This window comes from Lissotriton vulgaris, chromosome 5 (genome assembly GCF_964263255.1).
Source record: "Lissotriton vulgaris chromosome 5, aLisVul1.2, whole genome shotgun sequence".
Classification (NCBI taxonomy): Eukaryota; Metazoa; Chordata; class Amphibia; order Caudata; family Salamandridae; genus Lissotriton; species Lissotriton vulgaris.
The window spans coordinates 245,898,546-245,925,012 of NC_141693.1; the positions used below are offsets into that span (position 1 = coordinate 245,898,546).

A 26,467-nucleotide genomic window follows, 5' to 3' on the forward strand; every position below is an offset into this window, starting at 1 on the left:
TATTTAGCTTTTGAATCTGGGGTGATGGGTAGGGTTAATGTTTTATTTTTTTGGTTGAAGGTTAAAGAGTGTATCTCTCTTCATACAAAATATCGGTTATGTTATTGCATAAACAAAAGGGAGTAGGGCATCTGCTTGTTTAAGAGCTGTCCCTAGGAGACAATGATCTTAATTGTATCTGTTTATATACATAGAAAGAGTAATTTCTGTATCATTATTATTTCTTATAGTTTGTAAGGGATTTTTGTTCAAGAATGACTTAATACCGATATTTGTGACTAAAAGCTAATTATATTTGAGAAGTGGAGAAAGAGAGTACCATATGTGCGGGGTAGGGAATTCGACGGGGTGGGGAACGGTTGGCGCATCTCAACATCACTGAGGACATCGTCCTTAAGCCTCTTTTTTGGGTGGTGGGGGGGTGTGGGAGGAGGGGGGAGGGAGTTCAAAGGGGTGGTGTGGGGTGGTGGGAGAGTGGGGTTGCAAAAAAAATTGAGACTTATCTTGCAGAATTGGTGGTACAAATTACCTATGTAATGGCTGAGGGAATCTCATCTGGGTTCTCCTTTTTTTTTTCTCCCAGGGCTTAGATGGGGGAGGATAAAATAACTATCGGCACTTGGAATATCTGCGGCCTCAATGATGCCAAAAAGCGGGCTCTTTTTCGTAAAATTGTTGATTTCATGCATGTAGATATTCTTTGTATACAGGAGACACATATTCCATGGGGGAAGCGGGAATGTTTGAAATTTCCTGGTTTTGAGTTGGTAGTCTGCTCTAAACAGACATTCATGATCAGAGGGGTCGCTATATATGCAAGGGGCGGCTTGTGTAAATGCAAAAGGACACTGGCCGATAAAATGGGCAGGTGGGCTATAGTGGAATTGTGCATTGGTGGGAAATTGCTAACAATCTGTAATGTGTACGGATCGAATTTAGATGATCCTGAAGTGTTTGAATACTTAGATGTTGAGTTGGCAGCATGGCCTAATCCACTACTCATTTGTGGAGATATGAACATTAATATGCCTAGTGATATGGACTTTACGAATGTTAGTAATTATGTGGGGAGAAAACCAAAAGTTTTTAAAGCTCTTCAGGCTCTTCTTCAAGAGCATGGACTTACAGACTTATGGTATCTGCATAAGAGAACAGAAGATGGTTATACGTTTTACTCCATGCCTCATAAGAAAAACGTTAGGTTAGATTTTGTTTTTCTGTCTAAACAGCTAGCAGCTGTTAGCAATATTTTTTGTTTACCACGATTTCTCTCAGACCATAATCCACTGATTGCTCAATGTCCTTGGCCTCGTGCTAGAAAACCACCTAGAGATTGGACCTTCAATAAGAAACTTCTATTTGATGAGGGGTATGGCTCACGCATTAAAAAATGGGTAGTCCAATTTTTGAATATTAACAGAGGATCTGCTACAGATCAAGTGGTCTGGGACACAATGAAAGCTGGGTTACGTGGTGTGATTAAAAGTTTCTCTTCTTTCAGGTGGAAAGTAGAGCAAGAACGAATGTGTAACGGAGCTAGAGAGCTTCGTGATGCCAAAATTGCATTGACTTTAAAAATCAAGAGCGGAAACGATACAGCTCCCTGTTTACAAAAGATAGCGATTCTTAGGGCTGCTCTGTTGGAGCCTCTTGGGCAGGATCTCGCGTTTAAATTTTTACAATATCGTACAGAAATGTTTGAGTTCGGGGAGAATTCTGGTAGGGTCCTGGCTAAGAGACTACGCCAGCGGAGCATTCAGAGCCAGGTGGTGAAAATACAAGATGAACATGGAGTGGTACATGAATTAAAGGAAAAGGTTAATGATGTCTTCTTACGATTTTATTCTTCCTTATATAGTGAAGATACCACTCGGCTTAACACTGAGAGAGCTGCCGAAGCTTACCTAGCAGATCTTGAGACTGTCACTATTTCTCTTGAACAGGCTGAGCATTTGGCCTCCCCCATTCAATGGGAGGAGGTCGAGACTGCAGTAAAATCTTTGGCTAATGGTAAGGCCTGTGGACCAGATGCAGTGCCACTGGAATTCTATAAGGTGTTTCTACCTGAAATTGGTCAGTTCTTCTTGGAGGTATTAAGAGCAGCCCAGAGGGGTACGGTACCAGAATCTTGGCAAAACACAACCATAGTTTTGTTTTAAAAAAAAGGCAAACCTGAGTTATTACCATCATCATTTCGCCCTATCTCTCTAATCAATAGTGACTCCAAAATATAATAAAAAATAATGGCCGGTCGACTCGTACCCCTCTGGTCTCAGTATTTCAGCATGGATTTATACCTGGCCGAGATACTGCCGATCATGTTAGACGCTCGATAGCATTACTAGATTGGGCTCAGGTCACTAATTCTCCTCTCGGGTTGATCCTGTTGGACGCCGAGAAGGCGTTCGACAGGGTCTCCTGTGGGTTCATGTGGGCTGTCCTGAAGTGGAAGAGATTTCCAGAAGAATTTATACAGGCAATCTATGCAATGTATATTTCTCCCAGGGCGCAACTCCGTATTTCTGGCTAGCAGACTCGTTCTTTTTCTATTACTAGAGGCACGCGACAGGGCTGTCCTTGTTCTCCCCTGCTGTTTGCTCTTTACATAGACCCCTTCCTTTCTAAGATTATGGCTAGTCTGCGTATAAAACCAATAAGAGTTAGCAATATGTCTTACAGTTTATTAGCATACGCAGATGATATAGTGGTTATAACCTCAGAAGTTTCGTCTGCTTTTAGCGAACTTAAGCAATTGGCAGGACATTTTGGGGCAGTGTCGGGCTACAAGCTCAATGTCTCAAAGACGCAGGTGGTTCAGACACCTGGTATGGCCATCTCAGATGCCCCAGTGGTTCCTGATGCCATGTATTTAGGGGTGCGTATAACCTCTGCAGTGGATAGTATATCTGATTTAAACATCTTACCGGTTATAGATGAAGCCAATAAAAAACTGGAAAGACTAGATAGCCTACATCTTTCCTTATATGGACGATGCAGTGTCATTAAAATGCTAATGCTACCTAAGTTTTTATATCTGTTTAGGACCATTCCTCTTTTGTTTTCTCCAATAAGCTTGGCAAAGGCAGATAGAGTTTGTTATAGATTTTTGTGGGGGTATAGACGCTCACGTAGAGCAGCTAAATGGATGTGCCTTCCCAGAGATCGAGGGGGTTGGGCGGTTCCAAATCTTGTTATGTACTATTGGGCTGCAATGTTGCAGGGAATGGGTGTGCTGTTATGCGGGGATAAAGTGACTATACCAATATGTAACTTTCCCACTATTTATGAGATTGGGCTCGGTTCAGCTGCAAAAGGTATCCTACTTGAAGTCCTTCAACCTAGCTACTATAGAGAACCCGTTTTAAGGTCTTGTTAGCAGCATATACCATCTGGCGAAAGATTAGGAGGAAATTAATTATCCCAAATATGAATTTATATACACCTTTTAGAGCTACCCGAATTTTTCCCAGCATCTTTCAGGATGAGGTTATGTATAGATGGCAAAATAAAGGTATCTTTGGACTTGGTGATATTGCCGAGGATGGTGTTGCTCTATCATACAGGGAAATAAGTGATACATTTCAGCTATCTCCACGTGATTTTTTTAAGTATCTACAGATCCAAAGTTTTTTTCAAAAATATTTGAAGATAAATTCTTGCATTTTGGAGAAAGTGCCTGTTATTGAGCTGATAAAAAAGAGAAGTAGAATAGGCATTCTATATCATTATGTTTTATCAACATTTGCGGATAACTTGACTGTTCAAAATGCCAAGTGGGAAGCGAAATTGGGTATAGCATGTATTGATTTAAGTTCGGTGATAGAACTTGCTAATCAGGTTATAGTATCTGGCTCTCTAAAAACTCAAAGCTATATGGCTATGCTGGACTTATATTATACGCCTGCTAAGATTGCAAAATGGGGGGCCACAAAAGGTAATACATGTCCACGATGCGGGCTGTTGGCAGCCGATGCAATACATATGTTCTATTCCTGCTTATCGCTCCGTGCCTTTCTAGATGACATCAAGCATTTTATTAATGTTACACTTAAGATCCAATGTTCAATAACACCGGCACTGGTGATTTTTGGGGTCGATGTAGGTAATATATTAGCTGGTGGTAACACCTTTAACGAATCAGCTCTTATATTTATCGCTATGTCACAGGTTCGTCTATGCATTACTTCTCAGTGGCTCTCGCCGGAAGCACCTACATTTGTACAGTGGCGGGCAAGATTGTTAGCCATACACTGTTTAGAATTTTCTGCATTTTCTTGTAAAGGTGGGAGATGGCGGCAATTTGCGACCCGAGTCTGGGCGCCTGTGGCCGGATGGATTGGATAAGGAAATAGTGTTGCTAGGACTGTATTTTAGAACTAGTATCCTTTTCAAAGGTTTCCGATGTGTTTTTTCTCAGCCTTAATTGACTGGAATGCTTTTGTGTTATTATCTGTCTAATTTGATGAATTAATGTTTGTTTCATTTTTTATGAATTTTGTATAACCAATTCTGTAGCTTAATTGTAAATTGGAACTGTCTAAATGTTTGGTCTCTATAAAAATAATAAAAAATAATAAAAAAAAAAAAGGGAACAGGTATTTATATTTGGATAAAACCTTAGGTTTTAACGTTTTGCGAAAGACTCCTTAATGGCTCGAAAAGCACTTGGTAGTTGATTCCACACCTTAGAGGCTTGAAATGAAAAGGACATTCCTCCTTGTTGTTCTGTTTTGAAACAGAGTACAATTGCTCAGCGATGCATGGCAGATCGTAAAACATGCCGAGGAGTATAATTAGTAATGCAAGCCATGAAAGCAGGGGTACTGGAACCATTTGTCACTTTTTTTGACCGGATAGAAAGCCTTTAATGGCACCCCTTGCTTAACAGGAAGCCAGTGCATGGATTTGCTGATTTACTCATTCCAAGAAATAGTCTTAATGAATCAGTTAAAGCCTGAACAAAAAAGTTTCAGGCCAGCCCAGATATCAGACCACTGAGGTGTAATACACTCTATGTAAAAACTTAGTGTACTAATCCATGCCTGTTCGGGGCACCATTTTAGGCTGCATTCTACAATAGCTTTAATTGTCTGTTATTGTTACCCTAAGTCTTGTCCCATTTGTTCCTGGCCTGTGTCTCAGGAATTATTGGTGCCTTTGATATTGCATTATACGCTTCAGTTATCAGTCCCTGGGGAGACAAAGAGGCATACATTACTGTGATGTATGGCTGGAAATCTGGAAAAGTCTGCCTTTAGTGTCTGTTCAATTTGAATGTATAATAAGGTGTCCAAAGGCGTAAACCCAGCCCTCTGCTCAAAGGCTTCCAGGGAGATGAAGTGCCCATCTACACAAAAAGTAATTCATAGTCTTGTGCCCTAGCTTCATCATTTGCCTTTCAGTCTTTGTTTTTATAGAAAAGCTGAATGATAGGGTGGTTAATAATGGAGAGCCAGGGTGAGAACAATTCTTGAAGCCCATCAAGTGTGCCAATATCTACCAGGCATGCATGTGACTACGTCCGAGAGCAAGTTAGGCTGCGCCAATTTTCCAGCAAAGACAGTATTCAGTGGGGTCCTTCCCTTCCATGCTGTGCTCAAGTTCATGTGCTGGTAATTCGAATTCAGGATGTATCCCATTAGAAAGGTATTTAGCTTGAGCTACCAAGTAGTAAGACTGAGAGCAGTGTCTTTCTGTGGCATATGGGAGTGTCAGTGTCCCTCAGCTAAGCCTAGCGCATTCTCACACCCAGGCAATGCTCAAGAAGGCCGAACATATCATATTAAAGAAGACTTTTGAGGGAGGCAAGGATAGATTAATGAATAAATAAAGTAGCCAGGGCAGAGATACTAACGTCAGCACCAGAATTGGTCCCCCCAATGAGAGTGTGCTCCTGCGCTTGGCTTGCTCCCTAATTTTCCAGACTTCTAGGTTATAATTTGCTGGATAACTAAATCAGGATCGCAATAGACCATTGTCGCAGGTATCTAGTTGGGCCATGACACCATAGCAGGGGAAAGTCAACAGTGAAATTGTGATAACTTTCAGTTATCTAACTTGATGTATGATGTCAGTGCTATCCTTTTGCGTTGGTTATTACCTCCATCGGGTTACGTCTGATTAGTTATTTTTCGATTAGGATAACATTGCTTTAGGAACTGTGACCCATTATGTTTGATCCGTAATCTTGCAGGGTAACCATTGTGTATTCAATCCCTAGCTTCTTCAGGCATTTCTTGTCAGACATGTGAGTACACTATACTACTTGAATGGCAATTTTGACATCCAGAAAACAGTAAACATTGGAACCTTCAAAAGTTCAGATCACATGTCTCTCGGGACAATCTGAGGACAGTAACACTGTGTCTGTAATTTAGTATTCAGGCAGTGATGTGCCTAGGAGGTGCCCCTCGGGGTGGGTGTGCATTCAAAAATCTATGCACTTGATCCATGTGAACATGGGTGAGAGGCCGGTGCCCCCAAAAGTTTTGTATGCATCTATTCAACATATAGCTCCATAATGAACAAATTGTTTTGACGCAAGGGAGCCTCTAAGTCCTCCTTATTGGCATGCATGACATCAATTAGTTTTTCAAGTTGCTGCAGAGTTTAAGATTGTGTGGATGATTCATCCTATGTGTCAGAAAAAGGCCATTCCGCGCAATCCATGCTCTCCACAAATATGTTCAAGCAATACTGCATGATGTCTACCTTAGATGTCCTCTTGTCGATTATTTATAGACTCCTTTGCATTACTATCAACAGGGGGCTGGTGTCTGCACTGTACAAGCATCCAGGAGTTTGTGTTGTTTCCTCTTCCTGCATGTGTCTTTTGGTCGCTTTTTTGGCCTCAAAGGTAATCTTGGCTTGTTTATTGCCTCTTTTCCCTATTCTGGCGACTAAAGATCGGTCTTATGTCCCCACAGCATGTGGGGGGCAGTTGTATGACCTGTCACTGGAGTGTTCTGTGATTGTTTATTTTAAATCTCTGAATAGTTCCCAACAGGATATTTACTAGTGCGTGTCAGGGCAGCGCCAGAATTTTATTCTCATGCCTTCTATAGTGAGCGATGCTTTAAATTGAGTTCTAGTGCTCCAGCTGTTCGCCCACTGCTGAGAAATGGGTAGGTACGCTGGGCCCACAGCCTACTTGCTCCCAAAATGATAAAGGGAATGATCTATCCTGACATGGGCTAACGGCAGCCTCAAGGATTGATAGGGCTTGTTCACAAGACAAGGCACAGCAGGCCTACGGGACCTTTGCTAATGAAGGCGCATGGCCACCTACCCAGTTGGCACACCCGGTCGGCATCCGCAGCAGACTTCGCAAGGCACCTAAGCAGCAGTATAGGCCAACTTCTCACCAGTGCTTCAACAGTCTGGACTAGTCAAAATCGACAGGGGTATCCCCAAATGACCCTTTTATACCTGGGCATAGGACATAGGTATATACAATAACAAATGGTATAAAGGAATAGATGCTAGACAGTTACTGAGTAGAGTACATTTATTTACCATCTCCACAATTATTATTATTGATGAATATATCAAGCCATAATTATAATCTACATGAACAATAGTACCTAATCAATGAAATAGACACAAAAAATGACATATCACAACGTTTTATACATACACCAAACAACATACATGTATAACACAATAAACCTAACAAATTATTCTCACTAGTGTCTTCCATACAATTCTGGAAAGACCACTAAGAGGTAGTCCAGGTGTATAGTTTTTAGCTTAAATATATTGAATTTTTCTCAGATGGATGCCGTCCCTTTCTTTATTCAACATCTTTCCGCCATTCCCAGTAGTTTTTCAGAGGGATGTTTTATCTTGGTCTTCACAGCCATACTGCCTTAACTGTTTTTAAAGTATCCTTCATGTGGCAATTAAAACATTGCAGCAGTCTAGAGGATTTCCACACTTTGCAGAAATGCTCCTTTCGTCAAAAGATGTCTAGCAAAATAAGAGAGAGTCAATAGAGAATCCTCTTTCAGTGAAGGTCATTTCTGAGCATCAGCTGCAGGTGCATCTACGAGCAAGGGCAGGACTAAGGGAGCTACTGACTTCTCAGTTCTCCCCTAGACCACCATAGACACTACTCTGGAGGGGACTAAAAAGAAAAGCCAGCATTAGCAAAGCCAACCGGTCTCGCCTATACAAGAGCTATTGGCTTTGGCAATGTGTTTTTGCCATGTTGTATACAAGTGTGGCTGCTGTTCAGCATTGCTAAAAGTTAGTGGCATGGCGTGTCCTAAAGTAGAGAATTGTAGACTGGATTTGTTGGAGTAGTGTCGTGGAGTGAAGTAGGGGAGTAGAGTGTGGTAGAGTTGAGTTGAGGGGAGGTTAGTTCAGTGGTTCAGTGATAGAGAGTGTCATAGAGTGCAGTTTCATAGGGTAGAGTGCCGTAGAGTGGAGTGGAGTGAAGAGCAGTGGAGTGGGGTGGAATAGGATGGAGTGGATTGGATTGGAGTAGATTGGGGTAGAGTGGACTGGATTGAGTGGAATGGGGCAGATTGGAGTGAGTGGACGTTATAGGGTGGATTGGAGAGGGGTGGGTGGATTGGATTGGGGTGGATTAGATTGGTTTGGGTGCATTGGATTGAGGTGAATTGGATTAGAGTAGGGTGTTTTGGAGTGGGGTGGGGTGAATTAGAGTGGAGTGGAGGAAGGTGGGTTGAACTGGAGTGGGGTGGATTAGAGTAGTTTGTAGTAGAGTGGAGTGGGTTGGACTGGGTCTCAGTGAGGCTCCTGAAACTCAAGCAACTGAAGTGCAGGCAATCAGCTAATATGTTAATGTCCATCCCCAAAGTTATAAGAATAGCTTAGGCGGCAGGTATTAGTTGTTTAAAATACATATTGTAATATATTAAACAAATATTGTTTTGCTGATTTCAAAATTAGACAAATAGTACCATCATGTGGCAGACGGTCATAAGTGCCAGTGTTGACAACTAAATGCCGGTGCCAAGCAACGGAATCCATCTACTCAAATTAAGCACTGGGTAGGGGCTAGAGACTTGTGTGCCTTTCTGGCACTCTCTGTAGTATATACAGATCATGGAAGAGTGCTCTATTAGCCCAACATGGATGTTACTCAATATTTTTGGAGAAAGAGCATCTTTCAGAATTTAATTAGACTACAAAGGCACATCTCTAAATTTCTTGTGGATACTAAGACCGGTGTGGGAAATGAGGAATGCTTCAGGAGTCTAACTTTGTGACATGGGCTTGTGTCGTGTGGTTGAACGGTATCAGTGGCATTCTGTGGATGCCACACACCAGTTGTGGAACTTGCCTTTCAAGAATGCCAATATATACAAACAATAATATCTTACGTTCTTGTGACGTCACTACTCTTCTTCTTCCACAGCGAATACATCTTTTTATGGTATGTTACCTGATTAGATCACACACTACTTGTAGGTCTGAGTCCATGTCTTTCATTCCAATAAAAATTAAGTATAACTGCTCAAGACACCTTGCTTCGATCTTTGCCAGCTTAAGTTCTATCCTTGTAAGGATTCACTTTGCCTTATATCCCTTCGAAGCCTGTGAAATAATGCCCGATTGTAACACTGCAGTTGAACTAAAGTGCACTCAAGCATTTATCCGTTGAGCACAGAATACGATAAGTATATTTGTACACTTATCACCAATTTTCTTCCAAACCAACTGGTCAATTGTATTCACAACAAATGTTTTAAACATCCAGTTCAAATTAAAAGTATGTGCGTCTATTGCAAAGCTATCTGTTAGAGAAAACAACTTTATTATGCATCTTTCAGTTTAAGATAACCTAATTTTTTTGGGGGGAGGAATTAAAATCTGACTGACGGTGACACTAAGTGTTATTAGGTATGAAGTGCAGACAGTGCGCACAAACAGAAGGAAAACCCCAAACAGCGGAACAAAAAACCCTAGTGTTGCTAAAGTCCCTGAGGAAAACTCCAAAATTCACTTTATTTTATGGCACTGTCTAAACATAAAATTAGACTTTTAGTTAGTGGACATTAGGGAGGCACTGAAAGAGGAAAACAATCTATTTTACTTTTGCATATCACCTAATCTCAATTCAGTGTGCCCTTTCCTATATCCTTCTAATTGTTCTGTGAATTGTATCTGTGTTTTCAGTTTGGGGAAAATACATTTTCCAGGTCTGAACTCAGCTAAAGATTTTGAAAAATTGCTCAAAAGGAATCGAAGATTTGTTTCAATGGGGAAAGTTCAAAAGGTGAGTTGACAAATTCTGCAAAACCTACTTCTCCAAAAGTATCTCCTTCTCAATATCACAAGCTTAAGGTATTGGGCCTAAGGAATTAAAGGCGTTTCACCGTGGCACACCTACTCTCCAGAAAGTGTTAGGCTATGACATTGCAAACTGCCACTCAAAATTGTGGTTCCTTGTGAATGATAAGCAAATAGAGGTGGCAAATATATCAATGTTTTGTCACTTCTGCAGTTGCAAAGCATTGAAATGTTGCCAGCTGCCCTTATCAAACAGTAACCATTTGCAAAGCAGGAGTGGCACCTCCTAAGTGAAGAATGGGTGTGGGCATATGAGAGAGCAGACATCAGTCTCAGAGAGAGCAGTCCCTAGAGACATCCAGTGTCTTCCGCAAATAAAAGACATAGATGTCGGAGGCCCTATTCTGTTCCTACGAATTGATATAAAAAAATATTTAAATCCTGCTGAGTTAAGATCCAGGTTGTTAGATAATTATTAAATAACTCCAGCTGCTGTTATATGTTCTTTGGATGTGATCTAATTTTTGAATGGTTGAAGGAGATTTTTACCAAGATAAAGTTGATAACAAATGTGCATCTCAAGCTATCTCCTTCTGTTCTACTGCTGAATGACCTTTTTTTCTGTTATTATCCCAGATAAGTTTTGCACTTTTTAGATTGCTTACAGTTTGCTGATTTCTAAAAGAATAATCCTTTGTTAGTGGAAAACTTCAAAGAAACGTTCTATAGACGAATGGATTGCTGATTTGGCATACAGGCGAATCTTATAAAAAGTCAGCTACAGGCTGATAAATGATGAAATGACCTTCCATTCCATTTGGTCCCTATATCTTGATGTCCATGCTTTATCTTTCGCAAACCTCTTAGTTGCCGTTTCAATAATAAGTATCTCTTCTTTAAGTTATTGATGCTAAATCATATGTTTGAGCTCGATACAAATCTTATATACAACCTAATATAAAAGTAAGAAATTAAACTTTTTATTTGTTACTAGTTTTTGAACTTGCAACATTTGCTCATTGTTTAAGCATATTGTTATGTTAAATTTCTTCGTTAATCGAGTGTTTAAAAAGAAGAAAAAATGAAAGAAATAAAAACGTTCAAAAAGGGTTCTGTAAATGCTCAATCTACAAACTATGGCTTAAGGATTGAAATTGTTTAGGTTCCTAAAAATACTTAACTATAGTCATGCAATGAATTGGACCTAGAGATGAAAAGGCTCCAGGTGACCCAAGCCATGAAATCCAGAAAACAACCACAAAATCCAGGGGGCAAGGCCACCTCCAACCCAAGCCACCTGAGTGACCCCGGCAAGGGACAGAAAAAAATCACGACATCTAACTGTGAAACGGCCAAGCACTCCAACACCGACAGCCCCATTCTTATCAACGAGTTGATATGATGACATCTGGGGGAGGGGAGGCGACTGTAACAGCCTTACTGGTCATCCAGGGTATGTGTGCCAGAGGGGACGCATGAGGGGTTCAATAAAAATCCCACCTATAGAACCCCCTATCTACCACACAAGTCTGAAAACTGCCCATAAGCATTTAATGCAGCATTAAAACTGCACTTATCACTGTACAATCCTCGTGCACTCTCCTCTCTACTTCAGCCTCTAATCTTCGGAAACTGCTAAAACGTCAGGCACACACTTTTCTCACGTGCTAACATGATGCTGGTTGTATTTGTATTTTATACTCACCCTTAAAGTAAACTGCTAGTCAAACATTCTGTAAGATAGATTGATATCCATTTCTGTATTATAGCTGGCTGTGGTAGATCTGGATGACTGCAATCTTTCTGGCTATGGCTCGAATGCCAACAAGCTCTCTGTTGTCTGGGTACCAGAAACCAAGAAGTGCCAAAGGCGGCGATGCCAGGAGGGGAGCAGGTAAGTGGAGGAATGAGGTGTCATTCCATAAGACTACTGCCAGCTGACTTACATTCACAAAATATGAAGTAGGCAAATGAAACACTAGGGAAGATTAATTCTAGGATGTTTGCAATAATCCGGGCTAGAAAATTGTAAATGTTTACAACTTTAACTTTCCAGATTTACTCTAATGTGTATGTATGTCTACAAACTATTACAATAATTTATATGAAATTCAGTGTACATTTAACTACATTTTAGTTTTTTCTTACCTGGGTGTTTAGCTAAATTGACGAACCTGTATACGCTTTCATGTTAGTACTAAATTAAATTTCGCACACTCATCACTTCATGTGCTGCCTTGTGTTATGCTGGATGATAGTTGTTTACGTTCTATTTTCATGAGAGCAGAAGCAGTTAGATTGCCCTGAAACGTGAGCATTGCCAGAATGCAGGAAAGATGGTGTGTGGAGAACAACAGATCTGCCAGGGAACCTTTTCAAGGAATAACAAAACATAACAAGTGTAAAGCACCCATTCACCCCAGCAATGAGACATCTTGGCGCTAAAATTACAGATGTATATTGTTACCCATCTTAATGGTACTCGTTTTATTGACCTCAAATGGATGAAAGGCTGAGAGGACCCGCCGGGATTTGAACCTTTGACCATGAGGTTGAACACAGGCCCCTGCAGTGGATGCATTAGTCCACTGAGCCACCAGAATGGACCTACCATGTTTCACACCCCTGGCATCAGTAAGCACACACTGTGGAAATTGAGATTTGTTTTTCCCTGAGCTACTTTAGCATATGTGGACTATGATCACCCTAAAACACGAGACTTTGTACGCCATTTTAGCAAAAATCCTGCCCCACTTCTGTCTTAAATCTGTCTCATATCAACCAAGTAATGTAAAACCACCATCATTCTTTGTTGCAGCACATGCGATTCGGCCTCTGGCTTATCAGCAAGAATGTCTTTGGACTGACATAGTCCCAGGACATTTACAAAGTCATTCCCATTTCCCATTAGCTTTGATGGGGTTTTATATGTTTTTATTCTTGGAGGTCAGAGTGTTCTGCTGAGGATGGAATGCCAACCATTAGCCACAGGAAGGTGTTTGGCAGTCTCTTGCTGGGAGAGGGTACTTGATAGCCAATTGCCGGGGAGAGAGCACTTAGGTAACCCACTGCTGTGCAGAGTGGTATGAAAATCAATTTATAAGAGAGAGTTTGTTAGGGTGCACTGCAGAGAGGCCATGGGAAATTGCTCACACAATTATAGTCAGACCACAATTCGCATACACAGTTCTCTGTTAGAAAATAACACATTGTATGACAAAACACACATCCATGTACACATCATCAGTGCCTAATAACTTATATTCTAAGAGCTATTTAGTATGGGTAGTTAGAAAGGCACTATATTTAACAACACATGTTATTGTGTATTGTATAGGAATGTCGTAATATGCTGTATCTTCTGTAGTAAGGGAGAATATGGTAAAGGAATCCCTTAAAGTGGGTAAAATGACACCGCACTAATTCACACAGTGTGGTGTAACAGAGGTTTTAGGAGATAGAACATGGCCTTGTATCTCACTAACTGATTCATAACTGGAGCAGGGCCTGGTTTTCTGTGATCTGCAAGATTGAAGGCAAAGTAACTAGCATCTCAAAGAGACCAGTTATGAGTTTCAAAGCAGAGCATCTTACACTCAAAATGCACTACCAATGAGTATTGTTTAGAAGGGAAGCTGAGAGTTGGGTAGATGAAGAAGAGCTCGGACCTTATTTGAACAGAACTGCTAGCCCAGTGCAGTGCTCTTCTGTACTAAGGGTTCCTGAAGTGACTGAAGGGCAGGAGACGTGTAGTCAAATACCTTTACTCCGACAATAGACTCACCGCAGTGGTTTGGGCATCTTGGACATATCGGAGTCCTTGATTGTGCAGCCAGAAGGCCAGGTAAAATACTATTGCCATAATTAAGAGCATCGAAATTAAATTGCTAATGGCTGACACTCAATGAGAGATTGGAAGATTTGTTAAGAAGCTTCTCACAGGTTCACCTGGTCAATACTGAGTAGCTCTGCTAGTTTTGGTAGGTAAGACAGTTAAGGAAAATGAAGCCCTGATTTCTCACCCCAGGATCTGGTGTTGGGCTGGTCAAAATGTTGACTAGTTATAGAGATGTGTCTAATAATTGGGAGCTGCTATACGTGTTTAAGGTCTCTGACGTACTGGAATTACCAGTAAAAAGTTAGCTATTGTCCAAAGGCTTTCTGGAGAGCGAAGAGGACATCTTTGATGTGGGAGAAAGCTTGATTTGTTACCCACTGTAAGTGGTTTGTGCAAAGGCATGGTTGTTATACAATTTTTTTTTTTTTACCAAAGACCCTCTTTTCACACAGAAGGGACTGAAATGTTGACATTTTCAAAACCTATTGTACCATTTCACTTTGTGACTCACTTAGGACATTGTTGTCAATGCACCCAACAATGGTTTTTCCGTCTCTAAAACTCGTTTTATGAGATTAATGAAAATATTTTCTCATGCTTTTTTTGTATATCCTATATTTGTGTAAGCATATGTTTGGAATACTTTTAGTGTGTTTCTGAGATGCTTTCTGTACCCCCTGTTTGTTGTTTTATTTTTCTGTTTTAGTGTGTATTTATTGTATAGTTTCATGTGATTTGTTATGGTTTTAATATTAGAGTACTCCTCTCCAGGGGTAACCTTGTTGATTATTATTTGTTGCAAGTATGTGCGTCAGTCATCATGCCATACTTTTTTCGGAGATTGAGAAGGAAGGTATTTGTTTATGAAACCCTAGTGACTCCTGGAAGACTTTATTATTGATGACAATGTTCTAATAGCTTCATAGCCATCTGAAGGAGGCTGCGTGAGCCATTAAAGTACTGCTTCCATGTTATTGACATTGACCTCTGTCTCACGCTAATGACACTGGATCAGGCCTTTAATGGCCGATATAGCCCACTGTGATGGGCTTCAATACTAGCGAACAGTAGCTATTTCATTGCCTTATAACTAGGGCTCCCAATTTTGTGTTTGTACTGATTTCTACACATAAATACAGACAGAAAACAATCTGTTTTCCTGTCTTATTTATTTTAAATATGGAAAAGTATTGAAAATAGGATTTCTTTTGGACGAATCTCACTTCTCTCTATCATGCGTGCTTGGTCAATAGCTGTACGGACTGACAGGTAGTGGAGTTAAAAATAGAAAAATGGTTTCCCAGTGAAGCTTAAATAATTGCAGCAGTTCAGCTGTTTAAGCTGTTCAACAATGCACATTTCTTCAGATGACTGTATTGCACTATAAATGACTATAACTCATTGGACATTAAAAAATTAGTACACATTTGTCAGTGAAATAAACGTGGAAATATGCCCATTGCAGCTTGATTTTTTACACTGAGAGCAAATTAATTCTGGATATATGCAGATAAAAGGAACTCAACATTAATATGGATAAATGCATACGGAACTGTGAAAAAAATAAGTACCATAAAACTGGAAGCCCTACTTGTAACAGTTTAAAAGATAATTTGTGTTATATCTAGACTGTACTAATAACAGAAGCAGTCTTTCATATCGTTTTTACAGGCCTCCTGTGAGAGTGTGGGTTCCGACCCATATAGATTCCTTGTTTTTTTCTTTTTCAGTTACCCAGTTTTTGGACCTCTGATGTGGGAAAGTCTCACTTACTGTGTCTCAGTCACTGTTACCTTTGCTAAAATGGGTTCTAGCTCAACTGCCATAGTCTGGCTTTTAAAATAAATTACGATGCTGTGAACTGGTGTAAGAGGCTCTGGACTGCTTGTACGCGAACACCTGTACACACAAATATGCAGGCTGAATGAGTGGAACTGCTGTCCACTTATCTCAGTATCTTCACACAATTAGCCTGTCACAGAGGAGACGTTTGGTTAGGGCTTTTGCCGGCCTTATGAACTGATTGGGCTACATAGTGTAAACGGTAGTGCTTAACTGTATTTTACACTACTGGTGAAAGCTGCTCTAAAGTACAATTATTTATTGGTGGACCTAGAGAAGAGGATGAAGCTTGAATCCCCAGGAAACAAGGATTTGGAGGACACATTTAACACTGTTTTTTATCATAGCTGCAGCTACTGGTACTGCAAGTCTTACCTGAGATGTTCTGAGGCATGGGCAAAGTGGGCAAGTGCCCAGGGCTCCCATCTCCCAAAGGGTCCCATGGGAAAGTACTTTTATTTCTCTCTCCAACTCACATCTGTCTATTTCTAGATCTGAACATCTCTTCTTCCCTCTGTCTAATTCCACTTTAGTCTCTCTTTGCTGGTGTCATAAGGATTTTTGGGATCCTTAGAAAGCCATATTTCAACTGCTTTTGTTCGAAACTATTTATTGTTCACAAACAAGGGCCTCAAAACATTTCCGGCCTGGGTTCCCAAAAACCCTTAATATAACTCTGAGTGAGTTCTACCCGATTTTTCGTAGTCGGCTCTAATTAGATTTAAGCTTTGAATCTCCCTGCTGGGCCAAGTTAATGGCACTGCTGGTCAGCAGCAGTTTTATAGTCTTCCTACAAACTAAGGCCATCTGGAGGAGATTAGGTCTGTCCTGATAGGGCAAAGGAATGGGGGACAAATCCGCATGTGTTAATGGCATTTCACACTGCCAGAGGCCTGAGCAGGCTATGGCCCAACCCCAAAGGAACAAAGGGAGGGAGCCAGACCTTTGGAGTCAATTACTGGAGAATCTTTCCTTTGACATTTTGGAGGGAACGGACCAGGCTGCTGTGTCATTTAGGCCCAAAAATGCTGTGCTGGAGGGTTGGGTGGGGAGAGGGGGCTTTGTGATGAAGTGTAACCTTTGGATTGGTCAGATGTGCCAACGTTCGGAACTTTCCACCTCCATTTAAAAACCTCTGCACGAGGAAGAGACTTTTTGACATTCTGGCCTGGGAGAAGCTACAAAAGAAGAATGCCCAGTTGGAAAAGAAAAGACAAATGAGTTCTGCTGGAAGGGATCGAAGGACTCCTAGCTCCTGCTAAAGAGATGGATTCAAGAACTGTTCTGACTCCAAATGGAAAATAGGGCTGAAAGGTTTCTGATGACAGCGCACACTTCGGGACTAGGGTTTGTATGCTGTGCCAGTGGCCATGGTCTTCCCCTACTCTATGGGAGCAGTAGAGGGCTAGACCTGCCAGTGGACTCTGCAGTAGAGGATTCCCCTGCAACTTCTGTGAACCACTCCTATAGTTGGGTAATCCATAGACTATGGACTTCTGCTGGGCATGCCCTCTAAGTAGCCAGGAGGCCGCGAGTAAGCTAAGCATGGGCGAATTTTGCGAATGTGGCGTTTGCGAATTTGCGTATTTGCGAACTCGCAATCCGCAAAATCCACGAATTCTCGCGAATTTGCGGATGTTTTTTTTTATGCGTTCGCAAGGGTTTCTGCCAGTTCGCGAGGGTTTTGTACCAGTTTGCAATTGCGAACTTACTTGTCGGCTCGCAACGGTCGCGACTATGTTGTTTCTATGCCTGGTTCATCATCACAGGTTCCCAGCACCCTCTGTTTCACCACTGCCACCCTCTGTTTCACCCATGCCACCCTCTGGTACATCAATGCCACCCTCTGGTTCATCATCACTGTAGATTATGGGGGGAAAAGCAAGCACACCTGCCCTGCTTCAACTGACATGAAATAATTCGGGGTTGATTTATTAATGTGTCACTGTTTTAAAATTCCAGTCTGGCACCTGCTTCCTTATCTGTAATTTGCTTTCTGTTGCAGTGCAATTTTTTTTTCCAGGACCTTTGTGGCCTACTTGTAGCTATTCTATGAGCCTGCTGTGAGGGTCAGAGCAGGGACATATAGTTGTTGCAACTAGCAACTGAACTCTGGGGGGGGGGGCCCAGTCAGGAAGCACTACAGGGAATGGTTACTATTACTAATGATGAGTTTGAACTTTCGCACCTGCTGAGTGCTTTCAGTTTGCAAAATTCGTTTTTCTGCTGAACAGCAACTGTAATGCCCCAAACAAAAATAGGCAACTGAACTCTGGAGGGGGCCCTCAGAAAGTACTACAGGGAATGGTTACTAATGATGAGTGAACTTTTGCACCTGCTGAGTGCTTTCTGCAGAACAGCAACTGTAATGCCCCAAACAAACTTACTTATGAAAGTTGATTTCTAATCCAAAAGTGACCCAAAGAGAGTCAAAAGGCCTAAAATCCAAAAAAATGCAGGCAAATGTCAACCTGAGGAGTTATTCTGATAAAAATCATCATTTTCAGAAGGTCTATGCTGCTTGTTAGTGGAATTCTTGTGCAGAATTGCAAATTTTGTAATTTCGCGAGTGCGAGATTGCTGCTGCCCGCCACACCTACATGTTCGCAATTGCGAACTCTCGCGATGCGTCGCCAAACTCCCGCGGAATCCCGCAGCAAGATCCAAAATGGCGCAGCACTCGCAAAATATCGAGAAAAACAACTCGGCAAACGCTGAATGACGGTAAGTGAACGCCGCACGCCGCAAAATTGTATCACCAAGAAAAAAAAATCCGCTGCGTGCGAATTTGCAGATTTTTGGTAAATTTGCGAGTGTTAGCGGATTGCGAATTTACCGAAAATCCGCAAAATCCGCGAGCGGAACAGATTTTCCGCCCATGCTTAGCCGTGAGGCTTAAAGAATGCAGAAAAGAAGGGTGCTTTTTTGAATGGCTCCAGAGTGCTACTGGAGAAGATCCAGCCACAAAAGAGAACAGGAGCCCAGACCAAGTACATGTCCTCGGTCAGGGTCTAAAAAACAGAAAGGAAGGCCATGAGCTCTACCTTATCAGAGGGAGAGCAGTGGGAAAATCAAACTCCTAGAAAATCTAAAATTATACAGGCAAAGAGGGCTGAAATAACCAATCATTGTGGCTGGAGTATCCCACCAGGTGCACACCTCAGAAAACCCAATTAAAATGTGTCAACTGTGGCTTAAGAAATCTGCTCTTATTGTCTCCCTTTGTTTGGAAGAGCTGCACTGCAGGCCAAAGAGCTAGTGTCTCACAAATCTTTACTTGGTACTCACAGATCCTCATAGGGAGCGGTGCACGAGGCTCCCGTTCCCTGCTCCTCACAATACCCTCGGGAAGGTCCATGGTCTTGGAGGTTGACAGAGAAAAACTACTGATTGTGGGTGGGGCCTGTGCATGGCGTCTCTTGCTCCTCCCCCACTTTGTCATTGTTATTGTAGCCTGGAGAAGCCAATGCCCCAGATACTGATTCTGAGGAAAGAAATGAGTGAAGCCATACTCCTGAAATCCTTTTCCCTGGTGGCCCCCAGTGCCCTGGGATCCGAAGAACACCAGATTGCTGTTGTGTTCTATGCTGAGGATGCACCCAGGAAGGGCCATAGCCCTGGAAACCCTGTGCTGTACTGCCTCCCACTTCCTGTGTCCGTGTCTGGGTTCCTGCTCTGCTCATTGACAGCCACAATTCTGGGTGGCACCTGATAATCAAACACAGATAATAGCACCTGACAGCACATTTTTTTAACATAGCCTTGGAGTGAAGTCATGTCCCATAGTGCCTAGTGGTACAAATTAGCATATTTTCCTAGTGGTACCCAGAATGTCATGATCATTGTGGTAGAAGTTGGTTATAGTCATGGCCAACCGGGAGCACTGATCATGTCCCTAGTGCCATTCACAATTTGGAAAGTTCACCTAGGTCTCCCTGGTGCATAGTTTAGCGACTAGAAGAGGCTTATCTTTGTTTGACAAGCATCCTTGGATCTGGGACTTTAGTCTACGGCTCTAGATTGCAGGGTCCTTTGTTGTGAAGTCCTGAGATGGCTTGGTAGCTGGTATAAAAGTAGAAAAAAGGACTCATGTTGCATATTATTCAATGTTTCATGCTTTATTTATAATGAAATGTTAGCAGTAAACCATTACACGTTATATTGATTGTCATTGAAAGGTGCTACAATTGATCTCTTTTAATATTATTTGCATTGCTTTTTCTTTTTACATTTCTGCTTTTATATGTTTTGGTGACACCCTGAGAAAGTAGTAGACCTGATGATTGCACCCCATTATATTGTGTTCAACATATCATGAGATTTATTGAAGTTTTTGGGTTCAGAGCTTGCTGGTGAGCAAACTGTTAGACTTTACTCCAGTGCAAGGGATAGACGGTACATTTTGGAGGTTTATATCCTTCAACTAATAGGACAGAGCTAAACACTAAATCTACCCGCCAAACATCACATAATCCACCCTCAAAACGTCCTGTGTAGTACCAAAAAAGGATTTAACGAAGATCCCATCTTTGTTACTTTTTACAGAGAACAATTGTGCAATCTAACTAGTTTTGATTATTACCAGCCCTTTTAGGAATTCCGTTTTTAGGAGATTTGTACTCCCAATAAATACCCATCATATAACTCAAGCCCAAAGTGTTGAGTGTCCCCCATGAAAGAGCAACAAGTTCAAGGAGTGATGTATATAAAAGAATGGGGCTTCAAAATGCATTTTCAGGCACAATCGAGAAGCCCCTCTGGCTTCACCCACGGTTTTTCTCAGTGGGGCAAAATTATTTTTGGTGCCACTCAAAATTTCTTATAGTGTAATGTCAATGCGTTTATTTTATCTAACTCCTAATGCTGCAGGCACCAGCCAGGGTAAGTCAACTCCTCTTTACTTACTCCACATAATGTAATGTTTGTAATTCCTCAAAAAACAATATCAGAGCAAACCTGACTCCATTGAGATGCTTGCACTACCATGGCAATGTATCATGGGAGTTGTAGTACACCATAGTTGAATGCTTTACTGTGAGCTGAAGAGTACACTACACAGACCTGTCCATCACCCATCACCCTCATGTCACACACATGAAGCACTGTTCCAACAATAATGTAAACATACATTAATCATTTATTTACACTAACTATATACATGCATTTCCACATATCACACCCAGGACATGTCAGAAACAATTGAGGCTGAAGAAGCTACTGACACATGGGTTGAAATAGAGGCCAGCACATTAGCAACCCCTATACCCAACAGTACAAATCTAACTGCTCGCAGAACACGTGTTGTAGCACTTTCATACTTTGTGGACTGTGAGGAACAATCCCAAAGCAGGGACACAACACCTGTGGACAGGACACACAGACAGCGTAGAGAGTAATCAGCACCAGCCCACAATGAGAATGTGTCGGGTGACATGGCAGAGAGTTCTCTGGTGGGCTGGAGAAGTCCATCATCTCTGTATAGCGCCTACAAACCAAACAAATCAAGACTGTCGATAGGCTTCTACTAAGAATGTCAAGCTGCATACAGAAAATGCAGAAAGGGCAAGACAGGTGGATTGCTGCCTTGGAGAAAGAAACCGTGTGCAGAGACAGAGGCACCTGGCTCACGCTCCCTGCTCATCACAATACCCTCGGGAAGGTCCATGGTCTTGGAGATCAACAGAGAAACCTACTGCTCATGGGTGGGGCATGTGCATGTTGTCTCTTGCTCCTCCACCCCCCACACACTTTGTCATTGTAGCTTGGAGAAGCTAATGCCCCAGAGATTGATTCTGAGGAGAGAAAATGAGTGCAGCCATATTCCTGAACTCCCTTTTCCCTTGTGGCCCCCAGTGCCCTGGGAACTGAAGAACACCGGATTGCTGTTGTGTTCTGTGCTGATGATGCACCCAGGAAGGGCCACAGCCCTGGTAGCCCTATGCGGTACTGCCTCCCGCTTTCTGTGTCCGTGTCTGGTGAGAGCAAGGTGAAGTGGGGGCACTTTGATGTCTTCACCTGCTCCATTAGCAGATTGATAGTGGCCACAACAACCCTGGCAAGGAGAACTGTAAACATACAGACTGACATGGGGCACTGCTTTCACAATGTTGCACGTGGGCTATCAGGTTCAAGTGACCACAGCCCTGGAAAATATACAGACCCACAACCTCTGTGTCCCCACCACTCGACCCCCACCTGAGAGTGAAGAGAGCACTAGCCTCAGTGGCAAATCTATGTAGGAGGCATGCAGTACTAGACATACACACCAACACACTTCTGGGTCTGACATGTCCACACTTACGCAGGCCGCTGTTGCTGACAAGGTACCCAACCTCAGAGGTTGGAAGAAAGGAATCTAGTGAACACTCAGGGTCATGAGGGTACAGATATTTTGTTTGTAATTACATACTTTGTTGCCTCGTTGACACAATGTAACATTTTTAAGGGATACTGTTGTTTTTGGAGAGATACATTTTTATCACAACCTTAATAAAAGTAGATCTTACCGGAATGCACCATGCATTACCATCATATGTGATGTCCATTTCTTTCATGTTGTATTCACTCTTATCTCAAAAATAGTTGTTGGTGATCTCTGCGCATTGTGCACGTCCCTTTTCTACAAGCGTCCCATCAGGCCGCACCTGCAGTGGTGGAAACTCATCATCTGAGTCAGATTCATTCTCAGGGGTGATGTTGAGCAGACCCTTCCTCATTACGATATTGTGCAGTATGGGTCATGTGGCGATGATCTTACAGCATATCCCAGGTCTGTACAGTAGTGCTCTGACGCTCTCGTGCAGGCAGCGGAACCTGGGATTCAGAAAACCAAAGGTCTTTTCAATGATGGAGTGCATTGTCCTGTGTGCCCTGCTGTACTGCCTTTCATTCCTTCTTCTTGGAGTCAGGTATAGTGTGAGTATCCAGGGACGTAAGGCATATTCACTGTCTTCTTAAGAGCATGTGGAGGAAAACCATTAAGCCACATTACTCAAACCGTTCTGGGCACTACATTCATTGAGTCCACAGTTCTCTTACCCAGTAGAAAACCAGCCCAAATTCATCCTGTGACAGTCGGTTTTGTATTCCACTGTGGCGGAACATAAAGGAGCCATGGGTGCTCCCTGGGAATCTTACCACAAGGTCTGTTATGACACAGGAGGCACCACACACTACCTTCACATTGAGTGACATTGAGCTTTTCCTGTTTCTGTATATAAATTCATTAGCTGAGGGGGTACATATGGCAATATGTGTGCCATCAACACATCTAATGACGTTGGGGAACTGTGCTACCTGGTAGAACATGAATTTGGTCTGTTGTAATGAATATATGTATTGGTTAACCTTGCTAACCATGATGTCCAGGAACTAGTGAAAGAACCTGGAAAAGGCACTTTGTGACACCCCCTGCCACTCCTATGACCCCCTGGTAACTGCCAGAAGCTAAATGGTGTAAGCATCACAATACCTGTACATGTAGTGAGATTGCATTGCTCCTGAGTGTTAGGGCCTGAAGCTGGGGTTGTAATATTTATATTAAGTCCAGGAGTACCTCACTACTGAGCCTGTACTTCTCACAAATCTCCTCCTCTGTCTGTTCAAACAGGGTGACCATCCCCCTAAATCCCCTCCTGTCTCCTCCTCCTTTTGTGCCTACCAGGCAAAATCCTCATCCTCCTTGCCAAAACATATAGGGGCAGATGCATTTTGGGTGCCTTTTTATAGTTTGCACCTTGTTACAACAAGATCCGAATTGCATTTCCTAAATGGCCATTTTGCGACTAGTTACAATTAAAAAATCCTTAGTACATGCGGTTAGCGATTTTCAGTTTGGAAATCCCAATTTGCGATTTCCTATTTTGCGATTTACAAAATGTGATTTCTGCTAGGTAGAAATTGCATTTTGCACTACCGCAAATGCCTTACATACATACCGAAATTACATTTTGCATTTCCTAATGGCCTGAAATTGCGATTCGCACCATTAGGAAACGCAAAATGCATTAATACATATTACCCTGAGTTTCCATGATGTATTAGTACTTAATGTCTTGCACACTATTATTCAAAACCATTTTAAAAACATGGGCAAAAAGGATGTTTATTCCCTTATTATTCTTCAGAAATCTTTCCACTGGACAAAAAAAAGTCAATGAGGGAAAACAAGATCCATCTGTAAAAACATTGTTAACAATTCCTACCACCAATGTTAAATCTTATTTTTATGTGCTCAAAACCATACTCACCACCTCCTTGCAAGTGTGCTTTTAAAATAATTATATTCTTAGCAGTGCTTAGTGTCTTTATTGTTAAGTTGTCCCTCCCAAAAAACTAATTCCTGTAGGGATTTTGGCGGTGTAAAAGTTCAGATGATCTCCCCACGAAAAAAGGTGAAGGCATTACAGTTTTTAGAAACTGTGGTAATTGATTTTCCTTACATATATGCTCTTGTTGAATTATAAACAAGAAAGCAGGAAAAGCAAAAATCACTGCTGCCACCCTAAATTGAAAAAAACTATAATCTTAATTGCACTGTCTTTCAAAAAAAGAAACTCTGAAGTTTTTCAAATGGCCCCATTCTCTACTAGCCTACTGACATTGACTCCACTGTGAGGGTTACACCCTTTTTATTCTGACAGGCCTGTGCTTAACCCCTTCCATGCTCATGACGAACCCCAGCCGTCATGCACTACGGTGCTCGTGTGCTGATGACGGCTGGGGTTCGTCACGGCCAGCCCCTGTTCATGCTGTTTACAGCACACCAGGGGAATCGCGGCCGCATCGAAGGGGTTAATTTGAGTTGGTGTTTTCAGGTGGGGCTCACAACACTCCTTTTTGGGAACTGGAAAGTCTTTTTCATCATCAGATTTTGACCCAGAGGAAGAGAGAGAAAAACACAAAAGGGGAAAGGAAGAAGAGAAAGACAGAAAACTGTGACAGAAGGAGAAAGTAGGTGTTATGTTGTGGGCTTATGTGCACAAGGGACTCTCGTGGTCCTCAGCGTACTCCATACAAGCATTACATAATCAATTGGCAGGTATTTGGGTTTGTATGGGTGTGATCAATAAAGCAGTACATTCAGAGTTGCACTCAGTTGAATAAAGACGTGCATACCAGAGCACTCTGTGTGGTGTGGTCCTTTTGCATGCTCCCGGGCCGGGGAAGGCACTTAAACTAGCAATGAAGATGGGATGAGCACGTTGAGAGACTTGGCATGTCATAAGGCACTGCAAATTCGGTTAGTTCAATGACAAAGAAGTCATGTGTCTGTGAGCCATTAATGGTTGCTTGTCTGATTCATTCAGAAGACACATGCTACGAGAAACTCTCAGTTTGGGGAAAGTGCTCATGACTGCCAGAGAAGAGGAACGTTGAGATCGACAAGCTGCTGATATGAAGGCTGGAGTAGCTCGGAGTAATCAGCATGAACGAGAAAAGTATGCAAAACACGAGACAGAGGCCCATAAAAGATGTTTCAGAAGGGAAAGAAGTTGTGTTTCTGCTGTGGATTCTCCTTTCCACATGAAAGCAAATGTCCTGCCATCTGACAGAAGTGCAAAGGCTGTGTGAAAGAAAACAATTTCATAACAGTCTGCCAAGCTAAAGGGAAACTGAGTGCATCATGATGAGAAGAGAAACTGGATGCCAGAAAGCTCCAGAAACTCTTTAACCACTTCCACAAGGCCATGTGGCACTAGCAACTGAGTCAAGTGGAAACAAAGTGAAGTTGAAAATCGTCAAAGACATTGTCCCAAGATTCTTCACTGTCATCATAGAGTGACAATGATGAAGACAGATGTGCGATGATGATACAAGTAACCAAATTATATGCACATGTAGGATTGGCTGCTTGCAGAGAGGAACACACATCTAAAAAGAATTGCCATGTGAAGTAAACAAGTTCATGTGGACATTGCCCTAAAATCACGCTTAAAGTGAATGGGTGTCCTATAACATTTGTTATAGACAGTAGTGCGCCAATAAACATCATGTCAGCAGAAAAATACAACAAACTATCCCCGACACTACCTCTCACACTGTCAAATACAAAGGTGTACACATGGGCATCTTCTACACCACAGCGGAGTCAAAGATCATATGTTGCAACTGTGCTATATAAGAAAACGACAGTATAGCATCAAGTCCTGTCCTGCAAGGTACTCAGTCGAGTGCATGCTTACTTAGTTTCAACATTGGGACTGATCTCTATTAACTACAACTTAAATGTACACTCTGAAATAGTGAGTCTATTCCCCTCATTGTTTCATGGACTTGGAAAACTTAAGACAATGAAGGGGCAGCTTCACATGGATGAAGACATTCGCCCAGTTGCCCAGTGACTTCGTTGCATTGCTTTCCACTTAAAGGAAGCTGTTGACAAGGAACTGTAAGCACTGTTAAAGCATGACATTATTGAATGCTCGACTGGTCATACACTATGGGTTGCCCCCATTCTAGTGGTGCCAAAAAAGGACAATGGAGGTTCAGTGCGCATCTGGGTTGATATGCTAACAAAGCAATTAA

The 26,467-nt window shown here is 42.0% G+C and overlaps 1 protein-coding gene across 1 annotated transcript in view; it reads left to right on the forward strand.

The window, feature by feature from the left end:
* Positions 1–26,467, forward strand: part of C5H9orf43 (chromosome 5 C9orf43 homolog) — a 204,356-nt gene that overhangs the window by 121,027 nt on the left and 56,862 nt on the right. The window contains exons 6-7 of the mRNA XM_086920032.1: positions 10,147–10,246; positions 12,030–12,154. Of these exons, the coding sequence (XP_086776158.1) occupies positions 10,147–10,246; positions 12,030–12,154 (225 nt within the window). The remainder of the gene's footprint in view (positions 1–10,146; positions 10,247–12,029; positions 12,155–26,467) is intronic.